The sequence below is a fragment of the Morone saxatilis genome, unplaced genomic scaffold (genome assembly GCF_004916995.1).
Source record: "Morone saxatilis isolate NCDOM2014 unplaced genomic scaffold, NCSU_SB_2.0 Contig18, whole genome shotgun sequence".
NCBI classification, from domain to species: Eukaryota; Metazoa; Chordata; class Actinopteri; family Moronidae; genus Morone; species Morone saxatilis.
In genome coordinates, this window is record NW_023339740.1 from 9336071 (window position 1) to 9353319 (window position 17249).

General features: G+C 39.5%; 2 protein-coding genes across 3 annotated transcripts; both read right to left on the reverse strand.

The window, feature by feature from the left end:
* Window positions 1–383: 383 nt before the first annotated feature.
* myorg (myogenesis regulating glycosidase (putative)) lies at window positions 384–7754 on the reverse strand. Of its 2 annotated transcripts, none has more exons than XM_035661472.1 (3): window positions 7632–7754; window positions 4408–4788; window positions 384–4211 (listed from the first exon to the last, which is right to left on the reverse strand). In XM_035661472.1, the coding sequence occupies exons 2-3, from the start codon at window positions 4668–4670 to the stop codon at window positions 2420–2422; spliced, it is 2055 nt and encodes a 684-aa protein (XP_035517365.1). In that variant the 5' UTR covers window positions 4671–4788; window positions 7632–7754; the 3' UTR covers window positions 384–2419. The 2 variants fall into 2 exon arrangements, with proteins under 2 accessions (XP_035517365.1, XP_035517366.1); XM_035661473.1 differs by having other exon boundaries at window positions 4408–4818; window positions 7632–7735.
* Window positions 7755–11395: 3641 nt separating this feature from the next.
* zgc:109965 (uncharacterized protein LOC619266 homolog) lies at window positions 11396–17249 on the reverse strand. Its single transcript, XM_035662376.1, has 15 exons — window positions 17105–17249; window positions 15873–16063; window positions 14801–14945; window positions 14596–14693; window positions 14408–14485; window positions 14180–14283; window positions 13532–13620; window positions 13265–13404; window positions 13007–13185; window positions 12809–12896; window positions 12648–12686; window positions 12122–12294; window positions 11969–12022; window positions 11812–11890; window positions 11396–11643 (listed from the first exon to the last, which is right to left on the reverse strand). Exons 1-15 carry the CDS (start codon window positions 17247–17249, stop codon window positions 11587–11589), a joined length of 1659 nt encoding a protein of 552 aa, XP_035518269.1. The 3' UTR covers window positions 11396–11586.

The window sequence follows — 17249 nt, forward strand, 5'->3', positions numbered from 1 at the left end:
CGCCAAAAGTTGGAAAAGTCCCTGAAGGGTGTCTCTTTCAATACTGAATTGATAGGCATATTAGTTTTCATGTATTGCAGACTCATAAGAGGTTACAGGTTGTTATTGGCTCACTGGTTGCACAGTCAGCTCACTGACCTGAATGTCATGTCCATGTGTCTTTCCTTCTTTAATTTTATTTGGAGGTGTGTAAAAAGTAAAAGTCCGACATATATTGATCACTCTTACTTCTTACACTATTCCTAGAGGATTTACAATCAGTCATCTGATAGTGGTATTCATGGTAGTGAAATGTAGCAATTGTGCTTTATTTTTTTCATGTTACTTTTCAATATTATTGTGTGTTCTATGCAAATTAAGTACAACAAACATGCCCACAAACAGTAAGTCAAACTGGATTTCTTTTAATACATTCCCACAAAATTAAATCATATTTGCATTCTGAAATTAGTGCTGCCCTTAAGTCACATGCAAATGTAGCTAATATTCAGTTACAATAGATCGAGGCCAACAGCATCACACAGTGAGTCAAAATATATAAAAGCAAAAAAAAAAAAAACATTTAAGTCCAAGATATAGCCTCTCAGTCTTGTCATAAAGCAAGACAGTCTGAAACAGAAATAGCCTCAGAGGTTGGCCTGGCCCAGATGCTGAGTGAGAACTACTATAAATGGGTAGCATTGTCATGATGAAACTATATCAAGAGGCACAAACAAAACTCAGAGGTCAAACTGGAAGCCACATGTCAAAGTTTACACACAGCACAGAAAGGCAGACAGCATTTTATTATTTTTTTAAACTTAAAAGGACAAATTGCCAAATGATAAAATTGCACCATAGGAAAATGGATGTTTCCTCATTGTTACTTCAATAACACAATATTTATATTGCAGTTCCAAACTTAGTTATGTGGCTTTTGTGGAACACTTTGTTGACCATGTGATTTCCCACAAAAGGGTTAACTCACCCCATAAAAGGGGTTAAATTAACAATATTACATGATAAATGTACAATATGGAAAAAAGGCAACGATATTAAGTGTATCAGAACAAGAAATCACTCATAGTATGTGGCAGTAATTATTAATATATGGCACTTAGAGATATCACTGCAGTTACAAGATATTCACATTAACAAAACACAAGGTAATATAAATACACTGTACCATTTAATTTGGTGGTTAATTGCTGCTAAATTCTTGACTTCCACACTGCATACCAATAAATTAACCAGTCCATTATCATTTAGGTTACTGTGTTTCAGAATTACAAACATCAGAACATTTTCCAAAAGAGATTTTTTATTTTGGATGCGGAAGTCAATGTATTATACATTATAGTATTAGATGTTTATCTGCATTCAAAATCAGCAAAGCACAATACAGACAATTACCAGACACTTCAACACTACAGCCAGAAAAAGCTGTTACCTGAGGAAGAACATAAAATATTTAGTGCCTAATAAAAGGCATCTTTTTCTGGGCTAAGAGTAGTTACATGACACTGTTTCCCAAATGAGAGCAAATGCGGTTAGTAACGATTAAACTTCAAGCATACAACCTGATAAGTGAAGCATAAAACCTGACTTCCTGAGAAGTATCCCAGAGCAGACGAGTAGAAGAGTCATTAGTTTCAAAGGAAAGTAGGATATCTCACTCAAACTGAGAAGCGTTTATCAATATAGAGTTTTATGAAGTCTATTTTCTTAATGACAAAAAATGACCATTCAAATTTTCCTTCAATCAATCTGTTTACCTGTTTAACTTCAAAGCACTGTTAAAAAAAACAAAAAAACGCTATGGCATATAATGGCAATTATGCCTAACTCAATTCACAGTTTTCATATTCCCTTTTTGACAAATGTTTCATATATGACATGTACAGCCTTTAAAGCGTCACTATGTAACTTTTTAAATATGAAACGTTGTACACATGAAATTCTAATTTCAAAAACATTAAAACACACCCTTAGTCACTTAAATATATGCTAGGCTTTTGTTACCTTCACTGGTCCGGTATTACTAGCTTATGGTGGCTAAAGTTAGCTAATGATAGCAAACAGATATTGCTGTGTAACCCATGTTATTGAGTCAGTTTGTTGCCACTGTAACACCTCACAGTGGCAAAGCAAAACTTACATATTCTCAAGGACACAGATATTTTTCCATTAAATTCATTAAATGCAATAAAACATTACAATGAGATTTTGAGCCTTTTTGAGTCAAGCAGTTTCACATTTGTAACATAATTAGTAGTAACATTTTTAATTCCTTTGAAAAGTTAAATACTTCTCCATATTGAACAACCTTTTCATGCAATGTCCCTCCTGCCAAGCATAAAAGCTAATTTGTGAAGCTTGTCTTACAAGCAAATTGGAACAGTCGCTAATCAAGTCTGTTCAGCTTTACATTTCCTTCTTGCTAGACCCAAACAAAATAAGCAATTTCATCCAGATCCACAGGATAGTCTGTGAGGTGAAGTGGCTCCTTGATATCAAATCTCTCTCCCTTGTAGCTTCTCCAACGGCCAGCGGGGAGGTAGATGTCACGCTCTTGCTTTCCAGGCTCTAGAACTGGGGCTACCATGAGGTCATCCCCAATCAGGAACTGGGAGTCGATTTTATAGGCTGTCTCATCACCTGTGGCAATCCACCACAGGGGCCGTATGATTGGGTCCCCAGTGTCCAGCACCTCACCAGCCAGCTCCAGGACCCGTGGCGCCACAATACTCTCATGGAGGTCTGTGTATTTCCGAGCAATTTCGACCACCTCGTTGTCGTATTCCCATGGCGGAACAGAAAACTGCATTGAAGGCATGAAGGCTGACAGCTCCAGCCAGCGGATATAGAGTTCTCGATCGGGTAACACACGATTTCCATCTGTGCGGTTCAGATAAGCATTCCCTCCAATCATGTCTGGTAAAATGAACTGATAGCCGAGAATGCTAATAGTGAGCACTGTGGGGATAAGAGATTTGAGACCCAACTCATAGCCCCACACTGAGTCTCTATCAATTGGTCTGAAGAAGCAGGATATGTTCTGGGACTGGTAGCCACTGCGCAGCTCAGCTCTATCGTTGTAGGGAATAGCCATTTCTGTGTAACGTCTTGTAAAAAAACTTGGGTCCCGAATGGGAGTTCTGGTACTAAATTTCCATGGTAGATAGTTGGTCTCCCCTGCATCGAATTTAAAAGATGTGACCCCATACCTGGAGCGCAGTGAACGTAGCTGGGAGGAAAACCAGTCACGGGCTTCTGGGTTTGTGAAGTCCAAAATGCCACCAATGCCATTCCACCAGCGCACCAATGCTGGGAGCCGTCCCGTTGGCTCACGGACAAACAGCCCCCTCTCTACGCAGGTATGGAAGTTTTCGGAGTCATAGTTAACAAAAGGGTGAATCCAAAGTGACACAAGAAATCCATCTGATTTCAGCTTTTGGAACATGGCCGAGGCATTGGGGAACTTTATTTGGTCAAACTCAAAATCTCCGTAGCGGCTGGTGTAGCGGTCATCTAGTTCTAGGTGGCTACAGTTAAAATTATGCTTGCGGATGTTGGCAGCATACGCCAAGAGTTTCTTTTGGTCAATGTCAGTCTTATGTAACGCCCAAGTCGACCATATAGGATGGCGAAACATGACTTTGGCAGGCACTTTGTTTGGTTTGTTGAAGTATCTGCGGACCATGTACTTGTGTATGGATGTCACATCCAATCCCACGCACACTCGGTAGCTAAGTTCAGCACATGGTGCCTCTCCCGGGTTTGGCTTGAAGGGACTGTCATTGTATCGTGCCTGGAAGTACATGGTCTTCTCTGTGTCATTCCAGCCCAGGTGGAAGGGCACAGAATTGTTTATCTTGATGGCCGTAGCATTGGATGAAAGCCAATAACTCTCCAAAATTCCACCAAATTCATTGCGGTTTGAGTAGATGTCACTAGTAACAAAGGGTTTGGGAGCCTGTTGACTAGAAATAGAAATAGGCCAGTGCTGAATTGCTGACACTGCACCACCATACCAGTGTGCAAACTTGTATGTCATAGCATGCTCAACAGGAATGTCAGGAACCAGTTCCTCCCAACGAACACGGTAGCATTGTACCGTGTCCTTCGGTCGCACTGTCTCAATGAAGAAGTTCAGTTTTCTATCAGTGGTACTTCCACAGCTCAGAATCTCCCCTTCCTTGGAACACGAATCCAAGTCCAGCGTACCGGACCTGCCGAGATTTAAATATAATTACAAATTTTAAGCAATCTCTCTGAACACACATTTCTGTTGTAACAGTTAAAGAACTGAAATTACTTGCATGCATTTACATTTTACATTCATTTTCTGATGTATCTGAAATATGTATCATTACACAAACATAAATAAATATTTAAAAAATTCAAAGACTGTTAAAAATGACCAACCTGAAATCCATCCTGAAAACAATAGACCCTCCCTGGTTGCGGATAATGTACCCATCTTTATTCAGATCCAGCAGCTGAGTCTTAAGCAGCTCAGCTTTGCGTAGAGAGGCTATGTAATAACACCATGCAGTCACTGCTGCAATCACCAGCACCAGGCCGATTACTCCAGCTCCAACTAAGGGTCGAGTGTCCTTGCTGTGTTTCTGTTTGGGGATAACATCTGTAACTGTGCCTCCCGCTCCTCCTGGTACAACTTGGTACATGACTTAAGTTGTTCAGTGGACAAATCTGAGAGATGCTGTTCTAGGGGATCATAGAAATGTTTTCCAGGGAACCTTGTTTGTCTCACTCTGGCCTCGTCGTTATCTCTGTTTGCTTTGCCTGTCAGGAGAGAGAGAGAAAGAAAACAGACTTTGAAAAGTTAGTATCTTGCTCTTCGTGTAATATTTGCTCTTCTCATATCAACACTGGATTTTAGGAAAATGTTGTTCAAAATAAAATGATTACCACAAAAAGGCTGCCTGTTGCTGGAGCCTTTGTACAGTACATTTGCCTAATATTGCTTACAAGTTCTGGTAAGTCAAGAAATATTGACTGTAAATTCACTTAACTATCAGAGCCATCCAGAAAAACAGCCTCAGCCAGATCAGCAGATGAGATGTGAACCTGTTTCTCAGTCTGTCTTGTTTCCTTGTCAGTTCAAAGCCTTCATTAAATTTCTAGCATTGTCTTACATGATCTGCATTGCTGCACAAAGTGATTTCACAGCACTTAGAGGTATTACGCTGTCAGGATGTAAACTTTAAAGATGTGTTTGAGATTTAACAAAACAAATCTACTGCCAATTACCCATAAGAGGATAAAGTGAATGTTCCCAGCAGTAATTCTAACATATGAGTTCAATTGAAAGAAGACTCATTTGTATGTAAGGAAGTAGAGAAGCAGAAAAGGGGATTTTGGCCTTAGAGCTCTGCCAATGCCACAAAGGAGAGGAAAGAATACTAAACTTTCAAACACCTTCAAGCCAGACAAACAAAAACTGGAAGTAACTGGGTTCAAAAATCGAACATTTTGACAACCCTGACAACATATCCAACATAAACAGAGAGACACGTGTATATTTCTATTGAATTTAGACCTAAGTGCCCCTCGCAGCAGGGATACAGCAAAAACTCTTACAGGTAATTAACTGGTTGATGTTAGTTATTGTGGCTTTAGCTTAATCGGACCAGATTACATTATAGCGTACAGCCGACCGAGGGGAGTTCACTCCTCTCCAGATTCCCTGTTTGCTGACCTAACTGGAATTGACCCTCATGGTCTGCCATGGCAGCAAGGGTCGATAATAAAAAATGCTTGCTATTAATTAGCAATCTAATTGACTAATTCTGTGTTCAACCACCCTTAGTATAGATTTCCCCCAACAACAGGAGTGATAACATGAGCCCATCATTAATTAACAGAGAACTAACTGTTGGTTCCTTGGAGATTCACTCAGGCTGCTGGACTCAAGGAGGGAAATTGACCCCAAAAATCAGGAGATGATTTACTGTATATTAGGCCTAGCCTATAAAGATTTGTTTGTTGTTTTTTAATGGAAAAGTGCAAGGACAGATGTAAGAACTGCAATCTATAATGTTTTATATTAGAATTGTACATTCATCACATCAAACTGCCACTAACAATACTTTTCATTATTGATCTGTTCAATTAATCCATTAATTGTTGAGTCTATAAAATGTTGGAACCCTGCTGTGATATCTTCAAATTGCTTTTGATCAGACAAAGATATTCAATTTCTTAAGAAAACCAGAAAATAGGTGCTGCAACTAACTATTATTACTATTTTAAATATCCATTAAACTGCTGATTATTTTCTTAATCTTTCTCTTTTTGTCTGTAAAACATTGCAAAAAAATGAAAAACGCATTTCCCACAGCCCAAGGTGATATTTAGAAAGCTTGTTTTATTTGACCAACCAAAACCCAAAGATATTCAGTTTACTATCATGTATGACATATAGAAGCATCAAACCTTATATTTTAGATGCTGGAAAATTAATTATCAAAATAGTTGCTGATTAATATTCGCTCAATTGACTAATTGATTAATAATTTAATCATTCACACAACATTCACATTTGTGTTCTTGGAAGATATAACTCCAGTATTTAAATAATTTGATAAAGCACTGGAGGAACAGTAGGGACAACAATGCAAACCTTTCTCATATATTCCCATTGTGCCAAATATTAAAATCAATGGGAAGCATTGATGGGAAACAATACACAATGAAGTTCACATGACACTGAAAGTAAATCTGTCCCTGGACGTCAGGTACAATCTTCTTTCATTTATTACATATATTTGAAGAACAAGGTGAATATTTGGCAAGAATCTTTAAAACTATTGCACTGAAAGCAAACTTTTATTTATTTTAAGCGTATTTTAAAGTGGCTTTTCTAAACAGAAATCTTTCACTCAAACCTTCTTTTTCCCACTGGCAGAGGGTGAGAAGGCAGAAAATGTTGAGCTGAGTCATTTCATTGTTGACGGTGTGATCAGGGGGGCTCATATCTGCCATTTCAGCCGATTCACTATCTATTCTGACATGGAGAAATAAACACAGAAGTGCTGATACAGTGGGAACAGCAGTCTGAGAAAGGCTCACTACCTCACGAAGTGTGTGTGTGTGTGTGTGTGTGTGTGCGTCTGGGCACGTGCCTAGAGCGCACGCGTGCGTGGAGTTTGCGTTAGCGTGTTGCAGCATTCTAATTATAGTTCTGTTATAATAATACAGTTAGATGATACACTTATATAAGTACAGGAGAGGACCTTAAAGAGGAATTAACAACAGTGACGAGCTTCACTTTGGATGTGGCTATTTTTGTTCGACTGTTGTTCGACATAAGTTAAACTTTTTACGTGAGTATTTTTTATTTTTTGCCCCATGGAATAAACACACAATAACTACACACAAGTACGTGTTTACAAGCTTACAGCCAAATGGTGCAGAAAAGAATGTCTTCTGTGCCAATGTGACCACAACTTCCTACAGTAGCCTATATACGGTAAAGTCTAATGTATAGAAACCGTTGTTGTGCGCCGTAGTGGGTGGTGCAAGAGAGTAAACAAAGGGAAAATAACATGGAATCCGTAAAGTAGCATTCTCGTTTATGCTTGTCCCGTTTTATATTCAGCTTCAAAAATAGAGTTTTTACCTACCGACCAGTGGCCGACCCCTCCCCTCAGCAGCTCCAGGCACAACTTGTTTGCTACAGTTCACAGAAAAAGACCAAGACGCATCTAGGCATGCTGCTGCGTGTCCGCCCTGACTACGCCTACTGTAGCATGGGAAATGTAGTCCAGTCGGTGGAAACAGAACTTTATATTTTCTCATTATGCACATATCACACTGTCTTACATGATTTGAGCAAATCACACTGGTTGAACAACTTTTTGAAAAACACTCAGTGGCTGTATAGTGAGAGCCAAATACATGTTTAAAAGAAGGGTGAAAAGGCCATTAGCAAGGTTAGAAAAAAAAACCCTGATTGTTCAGGACTTTAGGTTGATATGATGACCTTATTAGCACTGGTGATGTATTTTGTCTACTGTATGGTATCTCTAGAAAGTACCAATAATAATCACCATTATAAGTCTGTAATACCATGAGTAATGTTCCATTGTTTGCAGCACTATTTCTTTTTTAACCTTCCAAATATGCAATAAAGAATTCCTATATCAAATTTAGACAATTATCTCTCTAATAGTAGTATAACACTTTAATGTCATAGAATGATGCACATTAGGGGCACAGTGCCTCGTTCAATTTGATCACCACAAGGCCCCTTGTGGGAAGATCTTTGCTGCTGATTTAGTGCTAAACTGTAAAAGTGTCCATGCTGTATGTAGGGAGATAACAGTAGTGAGCGTGCAGCCAACAGTCACATTATTCATTCTTACACCTTGTCTCACTGGGTTAATTAGTAGAGAATTAAACAATAGTGAAGTTAATGATCCCTCATTTTGCTGGGGAACCTCCAGTGCCCCCTCAAGGACCTCTGCAGGTCCCGATCCCCACTTTGGAAGCCAGTGTTCTAATAGTCCTAACGAAGGCACTCAGACACAAACTCTGGATGGATGATGTAGTGTCCAGCTTGGTAGGGCTTCACCACATGGAAGCAGCTGTAGCACCCACTGTTGAGAGACCATTGGAGCAAAAGTTAGACTTCAATGGTTATTATTTATGGCACACTAACACATCTTTTCGTCAATGCAACATTGTTTATTCAACATGCACCTATAATCCAGGCTGCTATTGGAGCTGGACCTCCGGTATTGTGTCAGTGGAAAGTGGTGTTGAGCTGCTGGAGGGTTGCTGGTTTGGGGTCTTGTCCGAAGCTGAGCACCTGCATGTTGCCTGTCAAAAACAATGTCTGTTTCAAGTTTTTACACGACAACACGGCTTGTAGAATCATTCAGTTATCACTCAGTAATGTTCATCAACTCATCCAGTGTTTTCAGGGTTTAAAGGCCACAAGAAGAGGTCAGAGGTCATTCTCTCACCTGAGTTGCTGTGCTGAGAGTGGATGAACATTCCTCTGATAATCCATCCTAATGCAAAGAAAATCAATTAGAATCAATGTGTATTTAGAGTTATCTTTGATAGGTGATCAGCTGCTACCTTGCTGGGTTCTTCAAAGCTGTGTGGGGCTGAAATCCAGCACCAACAGGAGGCCCAGCCAGCTGTAGTTTCTGCAGTCCGTCAGCAGAGGGCAGAGTGTGTAATGTGGATGGGTTGACAGGGGGCATGAGGTTTGGTTTGCCTGTGTCCACTGTGTTTACATAGTTGCCAGGACAAGTTGTTACTGGGTGAAGGAATGATAAATGTCTGACAGGAGGGAAGAGTGGACGTCCAGTGTCCACAGGGGGCAACGGCTGTGATATTGTGCGGCGTGACCTGTAGTTGGAGTGGACAGTCCGGGGAAACAGAAAGTCCTGGAAAGGCATGTATAGGTAGAAATATAAGGAGAGAAAGAAGCAGATAAGAGGAAGAAGAAACTGAAACTGACTGTCTCAGATAATCTCTCCTCCTCACTATCCACTATACTGAACATACTGTATACAGTGTATCTAATTTGTGATGGTTTTAAAATGGCATATGTTTTATTTGTTATTTAATTTCTTATTTTTGTCTTTATTGTTATTAAATAAACATTTTCAATGATTATTCCTTTCAAATTTTTCTCTCAGTTCTCTCAGAATGTAAAGAACATTCAGGTTCCTCTTAAACGTCTTTCAATACACTGGAAACGTATTCTCTCTTGTGCAATCATTAAGTTCCTTTTTTTCTCTTTACAATATAGTACTCTCCTCTTAGCTCTGTTTACACCATGTCTGGATAAATACATAGGCACGGAGGAAGTACTGAATAATAGATGGGATACAGCTTTCACCAAGCAAAGACAAATGTAAACAACCAGCCACCAATTAATGTAAGACACTTTAGTCTGGCTCAATGAAGAACAATAAAGAGAGTGCCAATAATAAGTGACCCAATTAGTCTTGTTTGACCTTAATTGCACCACCTGGAAATGTAATGTTATAAAAAAATATATTTTGGCAACATTATTATTGCTAAATTACATCTCATTTTGGAGACTTGTTTTCTCAAGGAATTCTACATGTCTTTGCACAATCAGAAATAATTGCATTGTCCTTTTAAATGTCTACAGTCCATGTGGCTGTGGTTTCTTACCGGCCGGGGCTGGGGGTTGTTCCTGCGGTGGGCAGAGGTGGGTCGAGGTTGCTCTCGTTTCGCTCTGCCGGGTGAGGCAAACTGCTCTTTGTACATGGTGATGTAGAGCTGGGGAGCCATCTTCACTTATTGTGTTGTTTATTTTCCACTGCTTCCCTCCAGTCAGTCTGAAAGTCATGAACATCCTTCTCCTCCCCTGTCACCTCATGGCTCCTCCCTTTCCCTCATACTTGTTATAGTTGTTATTCTTTTACTTCCACTTTAAACTGAAAAATGGCCCATGCCATGCTCTTTTTTTATGCTTAAATCTTTTTGCTAGGTTGTGCATGCCACCTATTTTTCTGGTATACATTACTCTTTCTGCGTTATTGTATCGCAACATAGTATTTATCTTGTGCATGCATCAGTAGCTATAAATCCTGCTTGGCTTCTAGTTAACAGGCAAATAGATGATAAAAATGTTGTATTTAACTTGTAGCTATTGTTATGAATCTACTATGTTGGAGGTAGAGACAAGGTAAGAGCATCCTTGCTGATCCAGAACAACTCTTTGTTGTTACCTGAGCACTCAGCCAGTAATCCTCCTAAGCCCCAGGCCCCCTGCAGTGACACACATACCTGGGGTCACTGTCCATGACCTACTTCCTTCCCAGGGCCCCTCACAAACCAGCCAGCACTGATCTCAGACACTAACGCTCAGCTCCGAGCTGTTTTGCCTCTTTGTAGTTAAAACAGAATCAGTCTTATCAGATCTGCAGAACTGGAGCAAACCAGAAGAGGGATGGGATTTCTAAGAATCTCCCACCAGAACCCACCCAGGGTCACCTCTATTCACTGTCAGCATGCCACATGAGCATCAATAATTCACTAAGCGCTGTAGGGTGCCTTTGTGTCTCCGCTGCTCTCTCTTTCTGAGTTATCTGTGACAGGAACTGGCTGTTCATCTCGCTGCAGTGGCTGGGCCTTGTTTGACAGCCATGTTAAGCCCAATCAAATCCATGTCAACCGTATGCAGAGCAGAGGACATGGTAATAATGTGGCAGGAACGTCCTTCATGGGTGCTCAAATCCAATCCAATCTCTAGTTTGTGTTCCTTTCTTCAGTAGACTTTGATACAAGGCATGTCCCAAACTCCTCCTTTATTTATTTTCTTTACTTCAAATCTCCTCCAAACAACAAATTCCAGTCAGTTCATATAAGCAATGGTTTACAGTACAATGGATCTATTTAAAACGAAAGGTACAAAAATCTTTAAAACAGTATACATTTCAAAGCAAATGCATACATTGTAAGTCGTGCATATGATCAGTCTCAGAAGATTCTTGTTGCATTGCTTTCATGTTCTGCACAGCCAGTGAAGCAGAAGTCCACCATACACAGTGCAGACTTCAAAGCCCTTTTCAGTGTTCACAGTCCTTTTCACTGGTGCTTGGATTTCACTGCTGCTTTGAGCTTTGTGTAGAGATAACCACAATTCTGTAAGAGAAACAGGGAGATACTGTAAAACAACCCTGATACATAAAGTGTTGTCTACCTATCAGCCAGTGCTTTAAAACTAAGACATACAAGGTGCTGTACTGCTTGCAAGGAAGTAACACAGTAATACAATATGAACAGACAGTATAAAAGGGTACATTAACAAACCTGAATGGCATAGTAAACAATTCCCAAATAAGCAGCGATGCAGCCGCCAAGGAAGAGATCAAAGGCTGCAGGCTTCACTCTGGAGGAAAAAGTGTGTCATTTAGTGTCTTATTGAAATTTCCACATGCACAAAATGCAAATGAGCGCAGATATTTACCTGTACATCACTATTGGTTGGTCCATTTGATCAAAAAAGGTAATATCGGGGTCCCTGTATAAAGAAATATAGTTAATCAGCTGTGATCTTTCTTTTCCTACAGTAAAAATAAGAAAATTGCACTGTATGTGTTTTCTTCTTCTACCACATTACCTCTTGTCCTGTCGAAAAGCATGTCTGTGAACCTGCTGCAGGTAACGTTTGAACTCGTGCTCCAGTGAGTTAACCAGCAGGATGTGACTGGGCTCTTTATCCAGCAGCTGGGTGGCCCGCGGGACTGACGTCAGGAAGGACATCAGATTGGTCATACGGCCGTCCTGAAAGTCCTGCATCAGGAGAAAAAAGTGTGCCAACATTAAAATAAAATGTATTTTATGCCAATGAGTCGTTTTCACAATTCACATTCACTTTTTTAATTACCAGTTGAAAAGAATCTTTTAATAATGTTGACTTCAAGCTGTAACTTAAAAACGAAACTTTAAACTCGTTACATTCCAAATATACTCAAAGAAATGGTTTTATTCAAATGCTCACAATCTTCAAATTAATCAAATTAATGAGCTGAGGTTATTACGCAGACTGAGGTCTTTGAAGACATAAGCACTCTGCAATTCCTATATATTAACACCAGAGGTCAGCACTTGTCTTTGCATATTGGCCAAAATAACCAGGATCTTACCAACTGGCCCTTGAAAACCTGCACATCTTTTGGTGAACCCTTCAGGAATATAATAAAGATTAATCACACATTAGAATGCTGATGAAAGGAAATAAAACAAATAATTAAATGACAGTTTGTGTATTTAGATACGCGCTTTCTATTTTCATGCATTTAATCACCTTGTCAGAGAGATTGTACATGTAACGTGCCAGCGCTTCTGCTATGATGAGGCCGTTACGCTTAAGTTTCCTGAAGTCCACTTGTGACCTGTGAAAAGATACAAAGACAACTAAGATGTGTGTCTATATATCATCATTTCATATCATTTCACAGTAAGCACATAGTCATAATAATCATAAATAGACTTTAGAACCTACATAGTGTCCAGTATGGAACCACGGAGCTCAGATTTGGGATCTTCCAGATGAGACAGAGTAAAGCTTGGTATCCTGCGCAGGCTGTAGCGCTCATGCTCCCAGGCTACTGTGGACTCCACAAGATTGATCTTCTTGTGGACCAGTCCCACTTTCACCCAGGGAAATCTGGAGGAAACCACCTGGAGGAGTGGTCACAAATTTAAGGCCACGAAGGCTGAGATAGGCCATATTTTTCAGCTAGCACTAAAAGCTTGTTACCTCCTCCATTTGCTGAATGAAAGACTGTAGTGGAGTGTCCTGTTTAGGAGGGCGGGATACATGCATGTACAGTTTATCACTGTTGGCCAGTGTATCCAAACAAAGAACAAATGCCACATTGTCATGGAGCAGGCTGGACTCTGGGAAAGGAAAAGTTGGGCAAAATAAATCAAGCTGTGCTGCTCATGCTCAGATATGTTAGTACAGTAGACTACTTGGTTGATACAGCATGGATCCCTAAGTCCAAACACTTCAAGAAAAACTCACCAGCATGGTCCAGATTCTCCTCAATCCATCTCTTTGTGCCAAGGAAATTGTATTTTCCTCCTCCAGTTAAAGAGAACATTAAATTATATCTAAAAGGCCAAAAAGAAATTGTTAAATGGTTTAGTATTTTATCCAGGGCTGCCCAAAGGCCTGCAGGTCAAAGTTGGCCAACCATAAAGTTCGATTTGGTCCGCCAGATGTTTACTTTTTAAAGTGAAAATATGTAGGGTCTCTAATTATTCATTATGTTTTATAATCTGAGCATGGTAGGCAGAGTAACACTTCCAAGGGAAAAAGTTTAGGCACCCTTGATTTTATCCATAATTGACCAAATACTATGTTTTTAACCAAGAACATGATAGGAGCCAGTTTTCACATAATTAAATAATGATACATTTGCATATCTAGCAGTTTCTACCTAAACAGATGGCGATAGTGTACAGTTGTCTTGAGAATGTGACAGAGCTAGGTTTTCATCCAGGTTTGGGATGATGATATTATTTTCTTCAGCATAATAAAATGTATGCTCTCTTAGCTTTTACTGTTTGCAATATTAGCATCACTGGGTGCTTGGGCCACACTATAATGAACAAAGACCACATGTTTGGTTATGTTATTTGGTCTGTCTATGTTGTAATTTGAACTCACGGTGGTCTGGTGCTTGGGCTACTATAAAGCTTCTGGAAAAGACGAGCCAACTCTAGCAGGATTGTGACCCCACTGCCATTAGAGTCTGCTCCATATGACAACCACTGTGTTACACACAAAAAACAAACATACATCCAATTAACATAGTATTATACTGTGACTAAGAACATTTAAATCAACATATGTTAAGAGTTTTGGAAACTGTTTTATCAATTTCATGTGACTCACCGGTGCCAGCCCAAAGGAATCGTAGTGGGCAGTGATGACAATAGTGGGTGCATCCTCCCCTGTTCCAGGAAGCACTCCCTGAAATAAACATCAGTAGTTACACAATGCAGGACTGAGGACCAATCACAAGCCAAACTGACCACTGTTTTGAAGGTTTTTACTCTTCTGTTCTTGAGTTCCACACTCACCTCCAGGGTGACAATGGTGTTGTCAGTGATGGCCTTGATGGGGGAATTGTTACTCACTAAGATCTGAAAGGCTGTAGCTGTGACCATACTTCGAAGGACTGAGACAATGAAAACATACAAATCTCAGTACAGACATGCTGTATTTTTTCAGCTTCCTTGCAGTAAAATGTAAATGTACATCCATATATCCTCTTGATCCTCTCACCTCTGATGAATATAGATGAGGTCCGAGTGGCTGCAGCTTGCTTCACCTCCTCATACATGTAAAGCAGCTGTTCATCCTCAGGCACCACATACACAGGCATGAGGTTCACCTTCTGCAAGGCCTCACTCTCACTGACCATGAAAGACTGAGAGGGAGACAGAGATTCTATTTCACAAGCCAGAAATCATTAATGTTTCATAATGTCATACTTAAGCAAACTGTTATCTAATACTCACTCACTCACTGAAAGATAAGATATTATATTCAGAAACTGTATCCTGACTAGTCTTTGGTTGATAAGAAAAAGATGCTGTAATTATTTTCTGTGTTGCCTTACAACATGTCCTAGAGCACTGATTCCCAACCTGGGGATCCCAACACCAAGTAGGGGTCACCAGAGCTTCACAGGCTTGCGAGGCCTTCTTAATTTTAAGGGGTGTAAGAAAACTTTAAAAAATATATACTACACACTAGACAGGCCTACATCTCAGCATTTCATTCATTTCTGTGAAGAAAACTTACTAAATTGTTATTTTAAAATGTTATATTGAACACAAACTATATTCACACAGCCTTCACTCTCTCTAAACAACCTCATTCTGCATTAGAAAAGTATGCAGTTAAAACAAACAAAGAGCTAATAGAAAAGTGGACAAGCATCAGCGAGAAGGAAATACTGAATTTGTCATAAAGAAGCCTATGAACAGTATTAAGTATGAACAGTTATTAAAAATTAAAATACAGACAAAGATGAATTGTATAAAAATATCCTCAAAATATCAGGAAAGCCCATCTTTGATGCAATATTCAGACGAAATAATCTGCTCAAAATTCATCCAAATCACTTGTTTTACACAAACTTTCTGTAGTTATTGCGTTCAGTATTTATGTTAATTATACAGTTTATCAGTTGTTCTGTACTGTTATTGTAACGCATAGAAAAAATAATGTGAAATATGCACAAAAAAAAAGATGTCACTTTTAGTCTGGGATTGTGATAGAAAATGGGTCCCTTAAGGAAAAAGGTTTGAAAACCACTGTCCCGGAGCACGGTGTTTCTGGATGTTGTTACCTGTACATTTTCATGGGGGACACTGGAGATATTTTTGGGCAGCAGGATCATTATGGCAGCAGCACTTTGCCTCTGTGCCTCAAGGTATTTTTCTGTGGTGAAGTCCACCACCTTCATGATGACACAGCGGCGGTTCAGGACCGGCTCATCTGCTGCGCGGGCCTCCGCCACCACAATGGCCCCACGGCAACCTCAGCAGACAAAAGAAGACAAGGGAAACATGAGCACAAATATCATCTCAAGCTTCATGATGAAAAATTTTAACTCCACTCCACTTCTTCTGCTGTACACGTAAAAGTTTATATATAATATTTTACACTGAATAAAGCCATTATGCATGATGAGTACATTTACTTTAAAGCAACTACATGGAACTCTTGTGTTCATTCTGGCAGCCCCTGTTGACAAAACCAATAATGTTCTTTGTTTTGTCTGATTTCGAGGGAAATCCGAAGGGTATTGTGCTGAGAATAACTATATAGAATTCACCAGTATTCCCACTGATAGTCTTGTTTGTTTATGTAGGTCACATAGAGGCATCAGAATTAAACTGAGAATGTTTCAAAACCTGTTTAAAAAAAACTCCTTGTAGTATGTTAAAGTACATTTTTAAAATGTAATTTGCTGTTATCTGTCAATTAAGACTCATGTGTCATTTAACATCTTCATGTTTAGCTCACATCTTCACACATCTTTATTAATCATTACACAATAATATAAATGTATTTAGCATGTGGTGGCCATGTTATCTTGAGTGTAGTATGTCAGTACAGTGACAAAAAGAGAAAACTCTTCTTTTGTATCATCTGGAATTACCGATTGCGACTGTTTAACAGATGTAACAGTACTCAAGACCTCTCACAATCCAGTTTTATACTTCTCATTCTTCATGTTCCCTTATTCCCTTAGATACACCCAACAATAACTGGCATCTACTTAAATATTTACAGCTCAAAAGAGCTAAATAAAATGTGTTAACAATCCATTGTATTATATAAAAGTGTAAATATGTTGTTTTCTGTAAAATTAAAAAATTAAAAGTAAAGTGGTAACTACAACTGTAATATAAATGTAGTGGAATTAAAAGCACAATATTTCCCTCTGAAATGTAGTGGCGTAGAAGCATCAAGTAAAGTTCCTTGAACCTGTACTCACTGTAAGTACAAAGCTTGAGTAAATGTACAAAGGTACTTCCCACCACTGGAGGCGAGGTACAACTCTCTGGAACTTACCATGCTTCTGCTGTACCACGTTGTACTGTTGCATCCTGTAGGCTGTGAACTCATAAGAGGATACAGCAGGAAGAGCCGAACCGTACAGACTCTGGACACACAGCAGCAGCAGAACAGCAGCTACACTGGCGCCTCTCAGCAACAT